This window comes from Panthera pardus, unplaced genomic scaffold (genome assembly GCF_024362965.1).
Source record: "Panthera pardus isolate Hobbes unplaced genomic scaffold, ASM2436296v1 HiC_scaffold_12, whole genome shotgun sequence".
NCBI lineage: Eukaryota > Metazoa > Chordata > Mammalia > Carnivora > Felidae > Panthera > Panthera pardus.
Genome location: NW_026526677.1, coordinates 5,878,409 through 5,899,569, shown reverse-complemented (window position 1 = coordinate 5,899,569; position 21,161 = coordinate 5,878,409). Strand labels below are relative to the sequence as shown.

Sequence of the window (21,161 nt, the reverse complement as noted above, 5' to 3'; positions counted from 1 at the left end):
CTTCACACAAGCCCGGACCAAACCCTGTGGCTCCCATACCTGCCCCCGCCTCACTCGTTCCATTCACTCGTTCATTCACCCATTCACCCGTTCACAGCACTTACTGTGGGCTGGCTTGGGGCCCGGGCCCAGCGTGGGGAAGGCACGGGGTCCAGGCCCAGCCCGGCTCACCTTGGCCACCTTGATGATGTCTGGGATGTGCAGATAGGCCTGCACCGGGGCGAGGCCGCGGCCGATGAGGTAGGCTTCATCTGCTTTCTGCCGGTGCATCTGGCCTGTGTCCTGCTCTGAGTAGACAGCCACGGTGCGGATGCCCAGCTCCGTGCAGGCCCGGAACACGCGGATGGCGATCTCACCTTGGAGGAAAGGGGCAACAGGCCAAGACGTTAGATTCCTGGGTCCTTACAGAAGCAGAGGCGGGCGGGGAGCTGGTGTACAGGGCAAGGGCAGAAGAGGGACGCTAAGGCTGTGCTGGGCTCCTCTCACTGGGCCCAAGGGCACTCACCTCTGTTGGCCACCATGACCTTCTTGATGGGCTTGTACTCCAGGCGCCGGACGTGTGGGGAGGCAGCGGGGGCAGTGGAGGCTCGGCGGATCCCCAGGAGCCTCAGGCCCCCACGGATGGTTCGGAACTTCAGCATCTGGAAGTCAAGAGCCGGGTTGGAACAGCCTCAGCACAGAGGGTCTCCCTAGGAAGAGTAAGCGTCCCATCCCAGCCCTGCGGCGGCCCCACACAAAAGCCAGCACCCTCTCCCTCCTCAGTTCCCGGCCAAGCCCAACACTCCCTGGGGGGCTGACTGGCTGTAGGGCAGGGCGCGAAGTCAAGCCCAAACAGAACCCAGCCCACCCTAGTGCCCTGACAACTTTCATAACACTACAAGCTCTCAAAGCAATCCTGGCAGTGAACCAGAGGCCCTGCGTTCCCTCGCTGTGCATATCGTCAGAGTCCCCTTCGGTGCCCTCTGCGGGGGCCCGGCAGCCCAGGTTTGAGAACCTCCCACACCACGCTGACCCCCGTGTCCCTCCCTCAGGGTTCCGCCTGGCCAGGCAATGAGGGTGACGACAGATCTCCCGAGGAGCCCCCCTGCACCAGTGCTGTCTCAGGAAGCCATCCAAGCCTCCACTCAGACTTCAGAAGTGCAGACTTCTTCAAGTGGTAGCAGAAACCTCCTCTTCTAGAGGCCACTTAAAGTGCAGCGATCTTCAGCTATTACCGTGCTATCTCCCCCTCCCAGATCCACCAGCAGCCCGATCCTCTGAGATCTGCCTCAGATAACCACCCCCCGGGAGGGAAGCTCTTTCCCGGCAGAGCTTCACGAACCCACCGCCTTGGCCATCGACGGCATACACGCCAGAGAGCAGGCCTGAGGTACAAATCTCGCCTCGTCCTGGGCACCGAATGCCTGCTCTGCTCACGGCCACATGCGGATCTGCAGCTGGGACAAGGCCCCGTAGAAAGAGCCCAAACCACCACACGGGGTCAAGCCGAGAAGAGGCAAAACGCTCCTTTAGGACAAGCGTGGCAACAGAGCAGTAAACAGAAGCGGTTAATAAACCCTTAGCAGTTTCACCTCAGGAGAAAACACAGAAGAGAATAGTGAGGTGGCACTTTGCCTATTAGATTAGCAACAGTGTTGTGCAACAATCAGGTTCAGCACTGGTAAGGCCTATGGGAGACAGACCCGCAGGTGAGGTCTGGAGATCAGGGCAGTTCTCTGGAAAGCTCCCTGGAAACCCTATCAGGAGCCTTTGAAATATTTACACCCCTTGGCCCAGTCGTTACCATTCTAGGAATCCAACCCAAGGAAATATTCTAAAATGGGAACCAAGATGGGTGCAGAAAGATGCTCAAAACAGTATTATTTACAGTAGCAAATAATTAGAAACCACTTATGGATCCAACAGGAAGACATCTATACAAACAGACATTATGTAGCCATTAAAAATGAGTGTTTCAGGGCACCTGGGTGGCTCAGTGAGCTAAGCGTCTGACTTCGTCTCAGGTCATGATCTCATGGTTCGTGAGTTCGGGCCCCGCATTGGGCTCTGGCCTGACAGCTCAGAGTCTGGAGCCTGCTTCAGATTCTGTGTCTCCCTCTCTCTCCACCCTTCCTCTACTTACGTGTGCGCACTCTCTTTCTCTCTCTCTCAAAAATAAACATTAAAAAAAAAAATGAGTGCACAGCTCTGGTGACATAGGAAATGCTTATGCTAGAATGTGATGCTACAGAAATTTAAAAGGTAAAAATATGATTTTATGAAGCTTTTTTTTTTTTAGGCAAGGAAATCAACTGGAAGGAGCTCTGTCAGCACATCACTCACTCCTATGTTCTAGAATTGGCTCAGTGTTGGGTTTTTTCCTTCCTTGTGTTTCTCCAGTCTATACTTTCTCCACCAGAGATGTATTATTTACAATTAGAGGCGCAATGAAGACATACAGGAGAGAGAGAGAGAAGATCTTTGCAGAAAAAAAGCTAAGCAGAGCACCTGAACCGTCTCCCCGAGGGAGACAGAGAACTCCGCTATGTCCTGTGAGACAAGCTGCCAGTGAACGAGGCTGGGCCCTCTCCCCACAGCACAGTGGGGCCACCTCACCTTCCGCACCTATTGCCCGGAAGAACCGGCTATGGGTCTTCCTCACCTGTCTACAGGTGAGCAGCCTCACAGCAGGTGACACTGGCCCCAACAGTCACAAACCTCCAGAAGTTTCCAGGGAGGCCCAACCTTTTCTCCCACCTGGGTGGGTTTGCTCCTACCATGTAGGAACTTACCCACTGCCTCGTGTTAAATGCCCCCTCACACTGCCCTCTCCCTTTTCCAGAGACAGAAAGGGATCCCTGGAGGCTAGGTGGACAGTGGGTGCCAGCGCCTCCCAGCTCACAGTGACGACACAGGGAGCCCGAAAAACCCCCAGGCCTCGGTGGCCATTGCACACACATTCTCATGTTGGATCCTCACAGATGCTGCAGCCAGGCCTTCCCTGGCAGTTCTACGTTACATATGCAGAGCCGGGATCTAGGTGGGAGCCTCCAGATGCCCCTGAAGCCATGTCCAAGCAGATCAGGCCCTGGGGTGCAGGAGAGAGCCAGGCAGAAGCTCACAGAGAGGAAAGGTCAGGGCCTTCTTGCCAAAGCCAGAGCAAGGGAGAAAGAGGAGTAGAGAGCAGCCCCGTCTAGCTGCTGGCGGCCCAGTGTTCAAGCCTGGAGTCCACAGGCCTGGGACTGCCCCCCCCCGTAGGGTCCCCACAAGCCGTGAGATCTGGACAATCAAGGCCTCATTTCATCATCTCTGAAACCGGGCACCCCCACTCCCAACCTCGACAGGTCGTCCTGGGGATCGCTGAGTCCGGCGGTAAATGCTGGGCCACGATCACCATCTTCCCACCATCCTTTCTTCCCACAAGAGCACGGGGACAAGAAGGAACCGTCTCCATGCAGCCCCACACAACCCACGCTCCTGAGCCCCCTCCACAGCACCAGGCCCACCGCCCCAGGGCACCTGGCCCATGCGCAGTTAGACCCGCACTCAGGGGGTCGCAGTGGGCCCTCCCCACAGCACTCACTCTGCACCAGCCAGGGGCCCACAGCTGCTTCTGCCCAGGGAGGCCACGGGCCAGTGGCTGCTCCGCCTGAGGTCACTGGCCCTGGCATACACAGTGCTCAGGCACCAGGGTGCTGGAAGCCTAGGTGGTGGCCAAGACTGAAAGCAGGGCAAGGGACGCCCACGGTGGCTGTGGGGCCCAAGGCAAAGGGAGGCAGGGAGGTTGGGTCATGCAGGCAGTAGGTGATTCACAGCCTCAAGCTCGCTCCCTTGACCCCCTGGGGCCAGGAAAGATTGCAAGGCAGATGATCTGAGGCAGGACACGAGCCAGCAGGGGGACAGCGGACAGCCGTGAGTGATTAGGACCTGCTGCCACTGGAGGTTAAAGGCACAGAAACATCGGTGAGCAGCCGGGGCAGGGTCCGGAGAGGCCAGTCCGGACAGAAGGCACCAGTCATGCTCCCCTCAGAGCCTAGACACAGCTGTGCAGCTCCATTCACAGCTGAGTCGCATGTGACCCCGACACCCCCCACCACCCCCAATGCTAGGCTTGGGACAGGAGGACACGGGGATGAATAAAAAAATGTCACTCCATGGGGCGCCTGGGTGGCTTAGTTGGTTAAGCATCCGACTCTTGGTTTCAGCTCAGGTCATGATCTCGCGGTTTCGTGAGTTCAAGCCCCACATCGGGCTCTGTGCTGGCAGCCAGGGGCCTGTTTGAGATCCTCTCTCTCTGCCCCTCCCTCATTTGTGCGCGTGCTCTCTCTCTCAAAATAAATAAACTTAAAAAAATTAAAAAAAAAAAAAGTTACCTCATTCCCAGAACATCTCCACCCTTCTTAGAACTCGGCTAACTCAGCACCCAGCCTTTCCCCTAGTCAAATTCCACTCTCCTCCCAGACTTGACCCCTGGGGGTAGGGGAGTGCAGGGTCAGCTGCCAGGTGCTTCCTGAGGCCTTTCCAGAATCAACTATAGCTGGGGGAAACTGCAGGGCAGAGGTCGGCTGCCTGGCAGAGCCCTCTCTTCTGGGAAGCGGGACATTCGTGGGTCATGTGTGTGATGAGTCCTCTCTGGGTATGTTGAGTTTGAGGGTTCTGGGATGGGCCAAAGGGAGGGGCTGAGTGGGCAGACTCCCACTCCTCCCTGAATCTCACCCCATCTCCCACCCCTGGAGGGAGGAGAGGCCCCTGTGCAGTGCTTGGGGGTGGGGGAAGTGGAGGCCGGAAGCTGTGCTGCTGGACGCACCCGGCGAGACCCACCAGTAGAAGCAGAGCCCCTGGGGCGGGAGCGGAGGGCAGTGGGAAGGCCACGGAGCACCAAACTCCCTTCCCGCAGCCCTCCCACAGGGGCTGCCTCTGGCATGACACGGGGCCCCTTGCCCAGAGATAAACCCTGGCATCGCAGAGTGTGACCTGAGCGCCAGCTCCTCACAGTGGCACTCTCCCCCAAACAGCCTCCAGAGCGCAGGCCTTCCCTCAGGCACTGTTCCAGGTGGCCTCCTTGTCATCCTCACACCTGGCAGAGAACAGGCAAAGGTGCAGAAGTGCTGGTCACGGGTGAGTGGGGTGGGGCTGGAGCCAGGCTCCCACCACAGGTTTTTGGTTGGTGGGTGATAACCAAGAAATCCTCAAGGTCATAGACAGTTTGAGAATCTCCGATTCCAAAGGCCTTGTTAACCAAAGTCAGCATCTTGGAAAGCCCTCGGGGTGTCGCATCAGCAGACCCTCCCTGACACAACTGGAACCCTTCAGCAAGGGAGGCGCTCGCCCGGACAGGACAGCCTCGCTGGGCGGGTGTCCTCAGGAGGACAGGCCGCTCAGATGCTGCCAGATGCTGCCAGAGCACAGCGGGCCTTGCTCCGGGCTGGTGATGCTCAGGGCAAAAGTCTTCTCTGACCTCAGCGATGGGGACAGAAACGGTGGGTAGGAGAAAAGCAACCATCACCCGAAGATCTCATCCCGGTTTCCTCTCCAGAGAGCTGACAGTCCCAGAGAGGGCTGTTTGCTATTTTTTGCAAATGCCAGCTGACAGATCTCTTTCCTTGGCCTCGGGTTGTGCATTAGAGATGGGGAATAAGACGGCTTTGACTCTCACTTGGGACGTGTAAACAACGCCTTGCAGGCAAGCGTGAGGCGCTGCGAAGCAAGGGGTGGCTGGACACCTGCTTTCTCCCCGCTGCCTCTCAGCAGGACTCCACGGTTTCTACTTCTCCCCGAGCTTCAATTTCTCCTCCAACACTGATCAATACGCTCAGCGTTCCCCTTCCAGAAGGTAGTGGTAACAACCAAGTCAGGAAGGTGCCTAAAGAACCTGTGGAAGGAGGTAGGGGGAAGGTCTGGAGACCTTCTGCCCAATCTCGATGACCTGCCCACTTGGCTTCTACGACACCCAGCACTCACCACGCTCCACCTACGTGCCAGGCCGGTGCAGGCAGGTGGGGACACACGGTGACCAGCAAACCCGGCAGAGCCTCTAGCCTTTACCAGGTGCTGGGCTCTCACGTAATAGGCTCCTTATCGCTCCCTTGTACAGATGAGGAAGCAGGCAGGTGGGATTAAGTAACAGCCCAGGTCACCCAGCAGGCTGCCCTCCAGAGCAGGAGCTCTGATCTCTCAGGGCACATGGTGTCATGACCAACCAGCGAAGTAAGCTGTGGCCTTTATCAGAGGCACAGTGTGACAGGCACTTGGAAACCAAAAACCAAAACACCGACTCCTGATAAAAACTGTGTCACTGGCCTGAACTTCCTGCAGGGCAGCCAGTGGCTCTGCACTTCTCCCCCCCCCCCCCCAGGGCAGGCTAACAGCGCCAGCAATCATGTGTCCCCGATAAGCTAGGACAGCTTCACTTACTCCAATAAATCATCAAAATGTCCCTAGACATCTGAAGTCCCACGACTTCCGACCAAAACTACATCTCCCAAGCTGCCTCTTGCAACCCTGAGCAGCACAAAATTCTGGTGTCGAGCTATCATCATCCAAATTTTGGTCCAGACAATATGACCACTGTGCTCAGGGTGTGTGAGCTCCCGGCCAGAGGAGCCTGCTGCGGCCCAAGTGTCAGGCCCCGGAACGTTCCTTCAAGGATCTGTACTGCGTCCACCCTAAATATCCCTGTTCTTTACACAGCACCTCCTGCAGCCTCAGAGGACAGCTGTGGGCAGTTGGAAAGGGAGGCACATTCGGAAGGGAAAGCCATGGCCCTGCTTTGGGAGTACCTGGTTGATGGCAGTCTTAGAAGCCCACAGTCTGGACTGCCCACCCCCAGTTCCCAAGCCCCTTAGCACATCCAGGTCAGAGGTGTGTAGGAGGGCAGCCAGAGGGAGTGAGGAGAAAGGACAGCGGCCCAGAAATAGGCCTCAGGAATCTCCAAAGTAACTAACAAGATTCCTATCCATCTACTCTCCCGACCCTCCCAGCACCAGTACCATTATCGTGCTCCTTCCCCGGCCCCCAGTTGGCCTCAGCAGTGCCAGAAAAAGCAGGTCAAAACCAGGACGGAGTTCTTGGCAGTGGACTCCAGCCGTAGCAGAAGCGAGCCTCTGATGGGTGGGGCTGCTCTTGGGGAGTTTTCTCTCCAAGCAGCTCTGCACTGTCCTCAACGTGTCCAACGGGGCCCCAGGGCTGGCGGCCAACAGAGACAGATGAAAGGAAAGGACTCCGTTGGACTTTGCAGGCAGCAGCAGCTGGTATCGAAGCTCCCGAGAGAGGCTTGACTAAGGCTGAGACATCTGGGTAGGGGGAGCGGAAGGGAGGACAGGAAGACAGTGAAGGTGACAGATGAAGAAAAAAGGAAAGCGAGAATACCAAAGACAGAGACAGGAGTAAAAACAGCACGTGGCCTGGGGCCACACAGCCGGCTCCTACCCTGAGAGGCCACTGTGGTTCAGAACCAGCCGACAAGGCTCCACAAAACCCCCACAGCCCCTGATTTAAGGCAGCAGGCAGAGGGGAGAAGGTGAAACAGCCACACTGGGACAAATGGCACTGTGTGGGCTGCTGGGATTTGTGGGCAGGGGGAGGGAGGCTCAGAGAAAGGAGGTGAGCAAGGGGTCTGGGCCTGCAGGGCAGCAGCAGGGAAGGACAGGGATGAGGAGGGGGCAAACTGGCGATACAGTGGCTGCCCTGTCCCAGCCTCGGTCAAGGGCAGGGACACTTGCAGGTTGAACACTGCCCCCTGGTGCAAAAGGAGAGCTACGGCCGACCTGCTTGCCCAGGTACCAGAACGTCAGAAGGCCACTTGCCCTGATTTCTCCACATCCTTTAGACTCATTCAGAAAGGCATTCCTGGACACCCAACCTCCTTGGCGAGCTCAATACCCACCCTGGGAAAGATCTGTCATTGTTCTTGCCACACCCTACTGTCCTGTCTGTGGAGGATGTGGGTGAGGTCACATCTGTCCTCAGAAAGGAGCAGTTAATGTTGTAATGATTCGTTCACCCATCCCACAAGACATTCTAAGGACCTTGGGGACAGGATCCTCAGTCTATTTTGTCCTTCACTGTTTCCCTAGCACTCCATACTGTGCCGGACACCGAGATTAAATGTCTCGGGAATGAATGAACAAACGAACGAATGAATAGGTCACAAGAGTTTCCAGAAACATTTTGGAATGCTGAGACAAAGATTAATACGGCCTGGTCCCCCCTAGGATCAGCACACACAAGTCAGCGGGACATACAAGTGCCCCTTACCACAGATTAGAGCCCAAAGTGTTGACAAGGATGTTTAGTTAAAAGGGCAAGGTCAGAAAAAGGTGGGAACCAGGAGGACCGCGCAAGGCGACCGGCACTAAAGCCTCCATTCTGGACAGTGGCTGGATAGTGGCTTTTCAGGGAGATGGGACACCAGAACAGAGCAGGCATGCAGGCAGTCCAGGAAGGTCCCTGACTCCTTCACAGCACAGCACTCCGGCTGGAGAGTCACGCAGGACCTCCTCCCCCATGTGCTTACCCAGTTCACCCTAATCCCAAGATGGCAGGAAGTAGATGCCACTGTATGGACTGAACTGAGTCCTCCAAGGAGATCTATGCAAGTCCCAACCCACAGCACCTCAGAATGTGACCTTAGTTGGAAACAGGGTCTTTACAGAGGTAATTAGTCAAAATGAGGTCCCCAGGGTGGGCCCTAAAGGCAATATGCTTGGTGTCCTCATAAAAAGGGGAAATTTGGACACAGAGAAAGACACAGGAGGAAGATCATGTGAAGACACACAGGGAGAAGACGGCCATGTGTCCAGAAAGATGCATCTATAAGGACTGCTGGAAAGTACCAGAAGCTGGAAGATAAAGGAAAGATCCTCCCCTACAGCTTTCAGAGAAAACAAGGCCCTGCCGACATTGATTTTGGACTTCTGGCCTCCAAAGCCGTGAAATAATAAATCTTTGTTATATGTTTGGGGACTTTGCTATGACAGCCCTCGGAAACTAACAGACCCAGGTTCCCCACTAATGACCAGAACCTACAGAGACCCTAAAACCAAGGAGCGGGGAGCACCGGTTGTTAAAGATGTCCCCTTCTCTCACCTGCTCACCCTAACAGAGGCCGCAGCAGGGCCCTGAGAGCTTGGAGCTGTTCGGGATCGTGATCAGCGCCCCCACCAGGGAGGGCCGAGTGGGAGGCAGCAAACACGAGCAGTGAGCCGTGCCAGCACGACCAGTGAGCAGGAAGACCTCCGGAGGGGCACCGGGCCAAGTCTTCCAGGATGAGGAGGAGGGGGAGGTGGTTCAGGTGTGGGGCAGCTGGAGCCAAGGCAAAGGAGCGGCCAGCCTAGTGGATGCCCGCCGAGGCCAGAGGCCAGGGTGAAGGTGCTCAGGGGAGCCCAAGGGCAGACACGTGGACTCTGACGCCAGGCCAGGGGCTCGCGTGCACGGCAAGGGGCGAGGACTATATCTGCAAGGTCAGGAGGTCGGGCAAGGGAAAGAGACTTGCAATGTACAGGGACCACTCGGGCCGTTGTGAGGAAGCTGGATCTGAGCAGGCAAGGCTAGAAGGTAGCAAACAATGACGAAGATGTTCTAATGTAGGCAAGACATCGTGAGAACCGAACTAAGAAACGTGGCGCCATCGGACGGCCAGCACCTTTCAGATGAGGGGTGGCAGCTGCAGGTAAGGAGGACTCTTGGCTCCTGTTTTAAAAGCGGGATGAACGGTGGTGATGCCAAGTTAAAGAACAGAAGCGGCTGTAGGTAAAGGCCGGTGAGGAAGAGCAACACTCGTGGCCGCTGTGAGGGCCATGCGGTCCCGAGTCCCCTATGGTCAAGTCCTGAGTTTTCCCAAGCTCCCCCCCCCCCCGCCGCCCATGATGGTTCCCTGCGCCCCTAGGACGCGGGTGTGGAGCCCCAGGAAGTGAGACCCAGGCAAGCCAGATGCTCTGGCCACCAGGCCCTGCAGAGGCTTCACCTGGGGGCAGGGAGGCAGACAGAGCCCAGGGAACTGGGGAAGGGAGGCCAGGCAGCACAGGGATGCTGCAAACCCCTCCCCTTCCACAAAGTGGCTTCCAGGCTGATGAGGCAGCAGGCAGCGAGGACCCCTCTCTAGGAAACCGGCAGCCCAGGGCGGGGCTGCAGCAACCAGCACTTAGTGGGCACCGGGGAAGCGGCTGCCTCAGTCTCCCCTCCAAGGCCGGTGGCCCTCGAGCCCCGCTGTGCTCAGGTTTTCCAACCCACATCCAACTCAGTCTTCAGCATGAATGGACAGCCAAGATCCCCAGCTATTTGAGGGGATCGCCCCAAATTCACCAAGACAAATGGGGAATAAAAAACAGGGAACTCTGGTAATATGGAGAGCAGATAGTTAGGAAAAAAAACTATAATTAATCTCTGAGAAGTAAGAGAAGCTATCGCATTGAGAGGCGGCAGCTATTTTAAAGGCAACGAGGAAGAGCTCTAGGAAATTAAAAATAGAGTTGCAGACATTTTTAACCATAATAAATAGAAGAAGGAGAAGACAGTCGAGGACATCGCCCAGAAAGCATAACAGGAAGACCGGCACATGGCAGTCCCGGGGCCAGGGACGTGCATTTCGGTGGCGGTGGCAAGGGCACTCTGAGGTGCCAGAGCGACACCACAAGTCACAGCTGGCAAAGGCACCGGAAAGGCTCCACCAGCTTCCCGCATGAGTTTGCTGGCCAGACCGTCACAAATCACTGCAGCCTTGGTGGCTTAAAGCAACAAAGATGTATTCCCTTTTTGTTTGGGAGGCCAGAAAAGTTCAGCATCAGTTTCACGGGCCCAAATCGAGGCGCTGGCAGGACCGTGCCCCCCCAGAGGCCTGGCCGTGGGGGGTGGTGTCCTACCCCACAGCCCCCAGCTCGCAGCCCCTGCCAGCTGCCTCTCTTGTGGCCACATCCCTCCAGTCTCGGCCTCTGTGGTCACTTGGTCTTCCCTGCCAAGTGTAGCCTCATGCCTCTCTCTCCTGAGGACACGTGTGATGGCATTCAGGGTCCCTGCATAATCCGGGATCACCTCACGTCAAGGTCCTTCACTTCATCGCCTCTGCAAAGACCCCTTTTCCTTATAAGGTGCCACCTACAGGTTCTAGGGATGAGGACCTGGAGATCTTTGGGGGCCATCCCTCAGGCTACTACACTTTGGAAAAGGAGGAGAAGGGATTCAGCAGTGACACTGAGCCTGAGGCTACTTTTGAGGGAAGATATCCTCCAACCTAGAACTCTCCCCAATTAAACTACCAATCAAGTGTGAGGGCAAAATAAAGACCTTTTAAGGCACGCCTGGCCAAGGCAAGTTCACTGCCCAGGAGCCCTGGTGCCGGGGAAGCTCCTGGGAGAGGGGCACTAACAAGACAAGGAAGTAAATAAACCAAGATGAGGAACCCGGGAGCCGGCATAGAAGGAGGGGAGGAGAGTTCTCTGGAAGATGGTGACAGAGCCCAGAGAGCCACCGCCTGGGACATCAGCAGAGGGAGGGGAGTTCCAAGAGAGGGCAGGAAAGGGGAGGGTTAAGTAACCAAAAAAACCAGGCTGCATTGCCTCTAGCCCCTGAAAGAATGGAGAGGAGATGGCAATTTACAATTTAGGGATGAAAAAGAAGGTAAATAGTAACTCCAGGAAATGGAGAAGTCACACAAGAAAATGTTACCATGTATACATTTGGGTTCACCAATGTGAATATTTACTTGATTTTAATACTGTAAAAGCTAAAAATGTACTTTAACAAAAATGGTCGCCTAACCATGCTGGGAATGGAGACAGGGAAAATGGGTACACATGGGGGGGCCGGGTGGGTGGTAAAAGCCAGCTGGATCTTCCACAGCAGAAGCCCAGCCCAGCACACGGAGTCAAATGCTCTGTGCAAACAGGGTGTAAGCAGCTAGGAGCAGAGGGTTTGTCTCCGGAAAGACAATCCGGGAGGGCGGGTCGGACAGGGGACTTAGGGGGGTTTTAGAGGCCTCATGACACAATTTGACTTTCCCAAGTGTCCACATGTGTTCTTTTGATAAAATTACGGTTAAATTTAGTAAGAGGAAAAGCACACTCTATGAACAGCTGCAATTTCTTTTGAGGTTCTTCCAATCTAGCCCCCCACCCCTTTCCTCCTCCCCTGATCCCTAGGGGCTACCAGTCAGGTGCTGGGGCGGGGGGGGTGCTCCCCTTTGTGGATTTTACACTGATTAGATACATGTGTGCCCAGATCATACACTTGTGTTTTAATTTTTCCATAAATGATACACTGTCATTTTTTAACTCACCTTTTTCACCCAACTTATTTGGAATCTTTCCACACTGGTACAAGTAGATCTAAATGATTAATTTTAACAGCTGTATAATAGTATATGTACCACAGCTTATCCCCAAATGAGGGACACAGGGGTGGTCTCCAGATTTTAGCTATTAAAACTGTGACGTATAGATTGACAAATGGATCACTATTGAAACTGAGGGGCTGGTACCCGAAATTCACTGTACTATTTGCTCCATTTTGATGTATGTTTGAAAAAAGCCATAATAATGTCCATTAAAATGTTACAGATGAATAACCCTGAATCCATATATAAAACACGCAGGAATTTCTCCAGGGCCCACACCTAGAATTGGAACTCCTGCCTCAGATTGCAGGCACTTTCTAAACATCGATACTGCCAAACAGCTCTCCATAGCAGTTGTCCCAATAATTCATGCAGCTGCCAGAAGCACAACAGAATTTCTATTTCCCCACATCTCTACCAAGTCTTCTACTGTCAGACTTGTATTTTTGTCAACCTCACGGGCAGAAAACCATTTCCCTGATTATTAGGCAAGCTGGATATCTTCTCAAGATTGCTGACATATTTTTAGGCTTTTTCTTTTATGGATTGCCTGTTCATATCATTTGCCCCTTTTTCTGCTGGACTGCTTGTCTTCCTCTGAGTTGCAATAAGTCTTTACATATATTAGATACGAATCCACTCTCTATTATAGACGTGGCAGTTACCTTCCTGCAGGACAGAGTAGTTAGCAAGCTCTAGGAAGAGGAGAGAGTGAGGACGTGGGGTGGGCGGTAAGAAACGAGCAAGCTCAGGGAAGGGTTCCGTGGCACAGGTGAAAGACTGTCCTTGAAGTGGATACGGAACACCTCCCTCCTCTGAGACTGAAGCACCTACGTTTGCTGGGACAGTCCCCGTGGAAACATGCCACAGGCAGCTACAATATGCAGGTGGTCGAGACCCAGTATCACCCACTAACCTGATGCACTGACCCGGCCAAGGCCTGAAATGACCACTAGCTCTTGCCCTGTGGCTCTCCAGGCTGAGAAGCCCGGACACCACATTCCAGGAGGCACAACCGGAAGAGTAGCAGCCCAGGAAGACAACTCTGCAGACGGCAGGACTCCCTGTTCACACCCAAACTCCCTGTGAGCAGCAGCTGCTCCAAGAACCAGAGTAATGAGTCCAAGCTGCACCACAGATGAGCGATACTCAACTTTAAGAAAAACGCCTGGCCAGTCAGAGCGGCCAAAGATACAGACCAGACAAAGCAGTGGCATTTCCCTCTGAGAGAGTTTTAAAAGAACTCAGGCAGTTTTCTGAATGAGTTGGTTTGGGTCACGTGACTTTTGGAAGAGCAAAATGTTAGCCTGACTGTACGACACTTCTTGAACTTCTGTTATGACCATCTGTCCTCAGAAAATGGGGAAGCATACAGTTTTATACCTGTATTTTGTCATGTGCCTACAAAATGCTGTCTTAATATTCTTTCTTTAGAGGAAAAACAGCAAAAGTTAAACATGTTTGGAGTTTCGATAATAAGTATGTTTTACGTTACAATGTACCAGAGATCAGAGACATGGAGCCCTCAGCACGACCTGGCCAAAGAACCAGCGAACAGCAAGACCGAGAACTTCAATCCCCTCCCACACCCCCGACTCAGTTCTCAACCAACATAAAACCAGCTGAGGGTGGCTGTTCAGTTAAAATCTGATTTTCAGATAAATAGCATTTTTTTCAAAGTATAAGTGTATTTCATGCAATATTTGGGGCATACTACAAAATTGTTTGCTGTTTCCCTGAAATTTAGATCTAACTGGGCATCCTGTATTTTATTTGTATTTCACCCCACCGAGCCAGCAGTGCTGAGGGCCCGACTGGGTCTTAGGAGGAAAGAAACATGTCAAGAGAGTTCTCAGATGCTGGCATCACATCAGAGGGCAGGGATGACACTGGTTAAGATGCCAGGGGTCCAACTGCCTGAGTTCAGATCAGGGCTCCACCAAGCTCACTGACTCTGGGCAAGTTGCTTAACCTCTGGCCATCAGTTTCTTATCATAGCGATGGCAATGGCACATAGGGTTGTTACAAAGATCAAATGAGTTAATGCTGGCGAAGTCTCAGAGCAGTGCCTGGTATATAAGCAGTCTTTATTATTATAACTGTCAGCTTCCAGTACTACAAGCTGGGCTGCGAGGCTGGACCTGCTTCTGATGGACGGAGGTGGCGAGGGAGGGGTCGTGAAGGGAGAGCCAGAGGACAGCCGAGGCCCAGTCGGGGCCGGGGCTGGTCCACGAAGCAGGCTGTTCATGGAGATGACACTCTGAAGCATGCCTCGACGCCAACAGCCTCCTTATAACAAGACGACGTGAGAAACGGGGTCCGCCTGCCCAGCCACATCACGTCATCGAGAACCCACCACGAGCCACACGCAGGAGGTGTGGCTCGCTCCTGCTCGTGCCCGCTGGCTCCTCGCCTCTGCTTCTGTCCAACTCTGTGCTCAGTGGCATAGCACTGGGAGGCTGCGGTCAGTCACAGGGGGCAGCTGTATACCACAGAAATCGGCAACCTTGACGATCAGGGCCCTCTTCTCCCCTCCCGGAGCCATCGCTGAAAGAGCACCAAGATGGCCCAAGTACGCCACCTTGATGCAGAGACAGGCGGGGGTGGCTGAGAGAATGACGCTCCTTCTCCATTTTCCCTTTTGGCTACAGAACTCAAATAAAGAGGCCTCTTTCATTTGTAAAAGCCTGATGTCCAAGGGCTTGATTCAGTTAAAACATGAGGGTGAGCTAAGGAAGAAATGAATCTGGCACTCTCTCCACGTCTTAAGGAAATTCAGAAGCCGGGGGCGCCTCGGGGGTTCAGTCAGTTAAGCATCCGACTCTCGGTTCCAGCTCAGGTCATTATCTCACGGTTTGTGAGATTTAGCTCCGCACTGGGCTCTGCGCTGATGGTGCAGAGCCTGTTTGGGATTCTCCGTCTCTCTCCCTCTCTCTCTCTCTCTCTCTCTGCCCCTCCCGTGCTCACTCGCTCTCTCAAAATAAACTTAAAAAAAATTTTTAAATTAAAAAAAAAAAGTGAAGTTCAGAAGCCACTCTGCAACACCTATTAACCTGTGAGAATATCAAAATAAAAATTCTTTCGATAATCTCATTTAACAACATGAAAATTATTCTTTTGTTTTGACCGATTCCTTCGTTCATATCCTTGAGGCCTTTTCTTCCCCTCCCTCTCTTCTTAACCAACATAGGCACATGCAGGTTGAAGTGTGAGGACTTAAAATAAAAGCTACTGGATGTACACATCAAACATCTATTCTAGAACACAACCTACCCCCCCCCCCACCCTCTTCCTGCTCCCCCAAATGACACACACCCCCAAAGCCCAAACCAAACACCTCTTCCTGTCTTTCCCAGGAACTCGGGCTTCAGTGGGGGGACCATCTTCAGCTCTTCCCTCTCCTTCACCCACCATCCGGTCAAGGAGGCCTGTCAATTCTCTTAAAGCCCCATGTCCTCCTTCCTTTCACTTCTACTAACACACCCTAGATCGTCCCCCTCATGTTACTTCAACTACTGCAAAAGCCTACTAACCGTGACCAACCACTAACCTTGGTTAGCTTTACCTACTGCTCCGTGCCGTGCTATATACGAGCGATCGTCTCCCTAAATACACGCATTATTTCACCCTCCTCTTAACACACCCCCACTCTCCCCCCCACCCACAGGTAAGCGTTCCTTCCTGCAGACCCTCTCTGATCATCAGTGCAGCCTGCCTTTTCCAGCCAGATTGCCCATCAGTCAGTCCTCCGCCTCCTGAATCTTTTAACTCCAGCCCAACTGCCTCCTCTTTGTTCCCAAAGAATCCAAGCACCCCCCTCTCCCTTGGAGCACGTCTTCCCTGAGACGCCCCCACCTGAACACCCTTCTCCTTGGGCTGACCTGTGCAAAGCCTGCTCGTGGCTGGGTTATGTGTCTAATTTTCCTTCCTCCTGAAATCCCACCAAAACTTGAGTGAAGAGGTTTTTGTTGTTCTTAAGGCTCTAAAGCCCCTAGGACAGAGAGACCAGGAGAGGAGACCACGGCAACATCACTGTGGAAGCCAGAAGGCAGCTCACACCATCTGATGAGAAGGCCTCTATCTGGGAGTGGGAAGGGTGCATACCCACTGGTTTCCTCCTACAGAATCCACCAGAGGCCAGGGAACCGTGGCTCCAGGTCCCCAGTGCCTAGGGCTGAACGGCTTTTCATACAGCTAGGGACCACCCCCCTCCTGCCCTCTCCTGAAGACGGTTTACTCTCTGGAGACAGTAAAGCCCGGGGTCTACATTGGAGGATAGGAGGCATAGCCGAGGGCCTGGGCACCTTGTCAAAAATGGTGGAGGAGGGGCGCCTGGGTGGCGCAGTCGGTTAAGCGTCCGACTTCAGCCAGGTCACGATCTCGCGGCCCGTGAGTTCGAGCCCCGCGTCAGGCTCTGGGCTGATGGCTCGGAGCCTGGAGCCTGTTTCCGATTCTGTGTCTCCCTCTCTCTCTGCCCCTCCCCCGTTCATGCTCTGTCTCTCTCTGTCCCAAAAATAAATAAAAAACGTTGAAAAAAAAAAATTTAAAAAAAAAAAAAAAATGGTGGAGGAAGGTTAAGTAAGCCCATGCGTCCTGTCCCCTCACCCCACTCTGCTCCTATAACACAGCAGCCGGCCCTTCCTCTCCTCGGAGACCTGACCCAGCTCAAGAGGGAAAACCTCAGGATATTGACGCTGAGGTTCCCCAACAAATGGCACATGCATCAGCCACCATGCAGGTCAGAAACGGGGCTCTCAGGCAGCTTTTAGCCCCTGCTAACAATCATGAGCAGGCCACCAAAGGTCACCGGGCGGCTGAGGACAGAGGCCTTCAAATGGAGAGACCAAAGGAAAGTAGCAGAAAAAAGCAACTGGGAGGAAACAGCCTGAGCAAGGAAAAAAAAAGGAAAGAAAAAACACAGACACCCATAATATCCTCAGAGAAATCAAAGATTACACCAGCAAATCAACAGACAACTACACACATATTGTTAAAGAACCATTCAGGCAGCAAAAAGAGTTCTTGGAAATTAAAAATATGACCGGAGAAACGAACAAACGAATCAACAGAAAGAAGCCAAGGTAGAGGAGACTTCCTAGAAACGGAAGCAGAAAGACAAAGAAATGGAAAACAGGCCCAAGAGTGAAAAGGGACAGACCAAGTGCTCCAGGGGCCAAGTGACAGGAGTGTCAGAACAAGAGAACAGAGGAAAAATGAAAGATTTCAAGAAACTCCTGGATGTCCAAGAGAACATCTCCACACAGAAGGACACGCCATGAGCCAACAGGATGGATGAACCCAGACACACACCAGGCAGGTCGTGAAACTTCAGGTCCTGGGAGCTTTCAGAAAAGGGGGAGAAGGAAAAAGGACACAGAGAATCAGACATCAGCAAGGTTTTGGATTTCTCAACAGCAACTCAGGAGGCCAGAACAGTACAAAGCAATCCTTCAAAATTGCAAAGGAAAAATGACTTCCTTTTCCAACTCCTTATCCAGCTCAACTACCAACTACTTATGAAGGTAAAATGAAGGCAGGGGCTGCCACGCCTGACTCTCCCTGGCGCTCGACACTTCTTTTCTCAGAAAGCTACCTTGGAGGAGCTCCACCCAAGCAAGGCCACGGACAGGCCCACGAGGGTGGCAGGAGCTGCAGCGAGAGGCGGCAGGAGACCCCGGGGAGCACGCACGTGGGGAGACAGGGGCGCTGGGTAAGGCAAGGACCTGGCAGGACCCCTCCGTGGGGGCACCCCGCCCTCCAGGGGACCTGAAGGGGAAGTGGAGCCAGCATTCCTACTGGTGGGCCCCACGGCAAACCTAGCCGAATGTGACTGCAACGCACAGAGGCGGCATGAGTGACACCCTAGCCCGAGCCGTCTGTCCCCAAGCACCAGCAGGGAAATATGTCAAACCTGCCCCACTGACAGCAGTTCTCCTACAGAGACACACATTTGCTCGGCTGCGGGTAGAATACCCTAGAATTCCCCCCAGCAGGTGCCTCTAGGGAAGAGAGATGAGGAAAAGGTTTATCTTTCACCATTTACACTTGTGACTTCACATCATGTAACTGATTATTCACAATACAAAGTAAATGCAACATGTGACGAGGGGATCCTCCTACTCTCGCGGCCCCTTCTTGGTTCCGCACCCACACCGCTGAGCCAGGAGGATGTCTGGTGTCCCCTTCCTGCTGCTTCTCACCGGGCGCTAGTTAGCTAGTGCTGGCTAAGGCTGGACCTCAAGCTCTCTGTGGTCAGGTTGTCACTTGTCTCTGCACTTGCTCCAGCAGTGCGGCAGAGGGAGGTTCATTTTCTGCCGTCTGGATACCAGGCCCCTTCTCGTTCGCCTAATTCACACGACAATCCCAGGGGGTCGACCCTCGCTTCACCGATAAGAAAAATCCACCTTGGAAAGACCCACAGGAATAGCCAGCTCAGTATCACCGAGCCCATCCAAATCCACAGCCCCTGTTTTTCACAAGAGTACCCAGTTTGTTTGGTGCCTGGTTCACAGCAGGGTTCCAGAACTGTTCACCTGAACCAAAATGCAACTGGGTTGGAATTAAAATTTTCTAGGGGGTCTTTCCATGCTCTGAGACCCAGAAAAAGAGGCCAAGAGCTCAGTGGCCGATGCAGGTGGCATCTCTGCCCAGCGCCAGCCGTTACAAAACAGGTAAGAGCTTCCTAAGTCACAGACTTAGCCTACAGGGGACTAGGTCGTGGGTAGGGGAGAGGGGGTGGCATTCAACAGTTTACGGAGATAAATAATCACATACCATATGGCTCACACACTGTAGTACAATTCAATGGCTTTTAGTACACGGAGTTGCACATCCATCACCACAATCAGTTATAGAACATGTTCAACCCCCACCCCACCCCCACCGACTCCCAGCTCCCCCAGCCTCTCGGCCATCACTAACCTGACTCTCTCTATGGATTTGCCTATTCTGGACATCTCATATAAAAGGAATAACAAGGTCCTTTGTCACTGGCTTCTTTCACCCAGCCTAGCCTAAGGGGTTCAGGGGCCATCATGTTGCAGCAGGAGTCAGTACGTCGTTTCTTTGAATTGCCACGTAATGTCCCGTTGCATAGAGAGAACACATTTTATTTATCCACTCATTAGTTGATGGACATCTGCGTTGTTTCTACCTTTTGGCTATTATGAACAAAGCTGCTATGAACATCTGGGAGCAAGTGTTTGGGTGCACGTGTGTTTTCATCTCTCTTGGGCAGGCATGTATTAGCTGGCTCACATGGTAACTCTATGTTTAACTGCCAGACTTTTCCACAGCAGCTGCTCCATTCCATAGTCTACCAATTCCTCCACATCCTCACCAGGACTTATTATCTGTCTTTTTGGTTAGCCATTCCAGTGGGTATGAAGTAGTATCTCATTGTTTTGGTTTACATTTCCCTGATGGCTAATGATGCTGAGCATATTTTCACGGGCCATCTGTCTATCTTCTTTGGAGAAAAGTCTACTCAGATCCCTTGTCCGTTCTTAAGTTGGATTGTCTTTTTGCAATTGAGTTGTAAGAATTCTTTATATATTCTAGATACAAGGTCTAGATGCAAGTTCCCTCTGAGACATGAGATTTACAAAAATTTTCTCCCATTCTTTGGGTTACCTTTTTGCTTTTGTGACAGTGTCCTTTGCTGCACAGAAGTTTTTAATATTGAGGAAGTCCAGTCAATTTTTTTTTATTGTTTGTGCTTTTGCTGTTGTAGATTAGAAACCACTACCTACCTCAACATCACAAAGATTTATGATTGTTTCCTTCTCAAAGTTTTATAGTTTTAGCTTTTGCATCCAAGTCTTTGATCCTTTTTGATTTCTGTCTGTGGTGTGAGGTAGGGGTCCAATTTCGTTCTTCGTTCTTTTGCATGTGGATATCCAGTTGTTCCTGTACCATTTGTTGAAAAGGCTATTCTTTCCCCCATTAAATTGTCTTGGCACCCCTGTCAAAAGTGAACTGACTCTAAGTGTGACAATTTACTTCTGGGCTCTCAATTCTATTCCACTGACCTACATGTGTGTCTTTAGGCCAGCACCACACTCTCGATTACAGTAGCTTTGTACAAAGTTTTGAAATCAAAGTGTGAGTCCTCCACTTGTGTTCTTTTTCAAGATTCTTTTGGATATCCGCTTCCCTTGCATTCCCATGTGGATTTTAGGACCATTGTGTCAATTTCTGCAAAGAAAGGCAGCTGGGATGGTGAAAGACTTTGCACTGAATCTTTAGAACAATTTGGGGAGTACTGCCATTTTAATAATATTAACACTTCTGATCCATGAACATGGTGTGTCCATTTATTTAGGTTTCCTTAAATTTATTTCAACAATGCTTTAGGCTCTCGTAAGTTTTACACTTCACGTTTTTTGTTAAATTTATTCCTAAGAGTTGTATTCTTCTTGATGCTATTATATATGGAATTGTTTTCATTTTCAATTTGTTCATTGCTACTGTATAGAAACACAATTGATTTTTATATATTGATCTTATGTCCTGCAACCCTGCTAAACTCCTTTATTCATTTTAACAGATTCTGAGTGGATTACTTGGGTTTTCCTATACAAGATCGTGTCAGCCGCAAATAAAGATACTTCTTTTTTTCCAATCTGGATGCCTTTCATTTCATTCTCTCTCCTAATTGCCTTTGATGACCAAATTTAAACTGGTGACTAATTTTGATTTGGAGATAGCCCCTTCCCAGAAGCAGCAGCTCCTCTGACCCACAGGAAGCCAGAGCCCTCATTCCTGTGCTTGTCACGTCTGTTAAGTGGATGTTTCCACACAGATTTAGCCTTTAGGAGAGGCTTCCTGGTTGGTTACTCTCCACTCACCTACC

General features: G+C 52.4%; 1 protein-coding gene across 5 annotated transcripts in view; it reads right to left on the bottom strand.

The window, feature by feature from the left end:
• The window catches only part of PC (pyruvate carboxylase), a 101,374-nt gene that overhangs the window by 22,771 nt on the left and 57,442 nt on the right, over window positions 1-21,161 (bottom strand). For all 5 annotated transcript variants that reach the window (XM_053899414.1, XM_053899415.1, XM_053899416.1 and 2 more), the window contains 2 exons: window positions 506-641; window positions 172-356 (listed from right to left, as the gene is read on the bottom strand). In XM_053899414.1, the coding sequence (XP_053755389.1) occupies window positions 172-356; window positions 506-641 (321 nt within the window). The remainder of the gene's footprint in view (window positions 1-171; window positions 357-505; window positions 642-21,161) is intronic.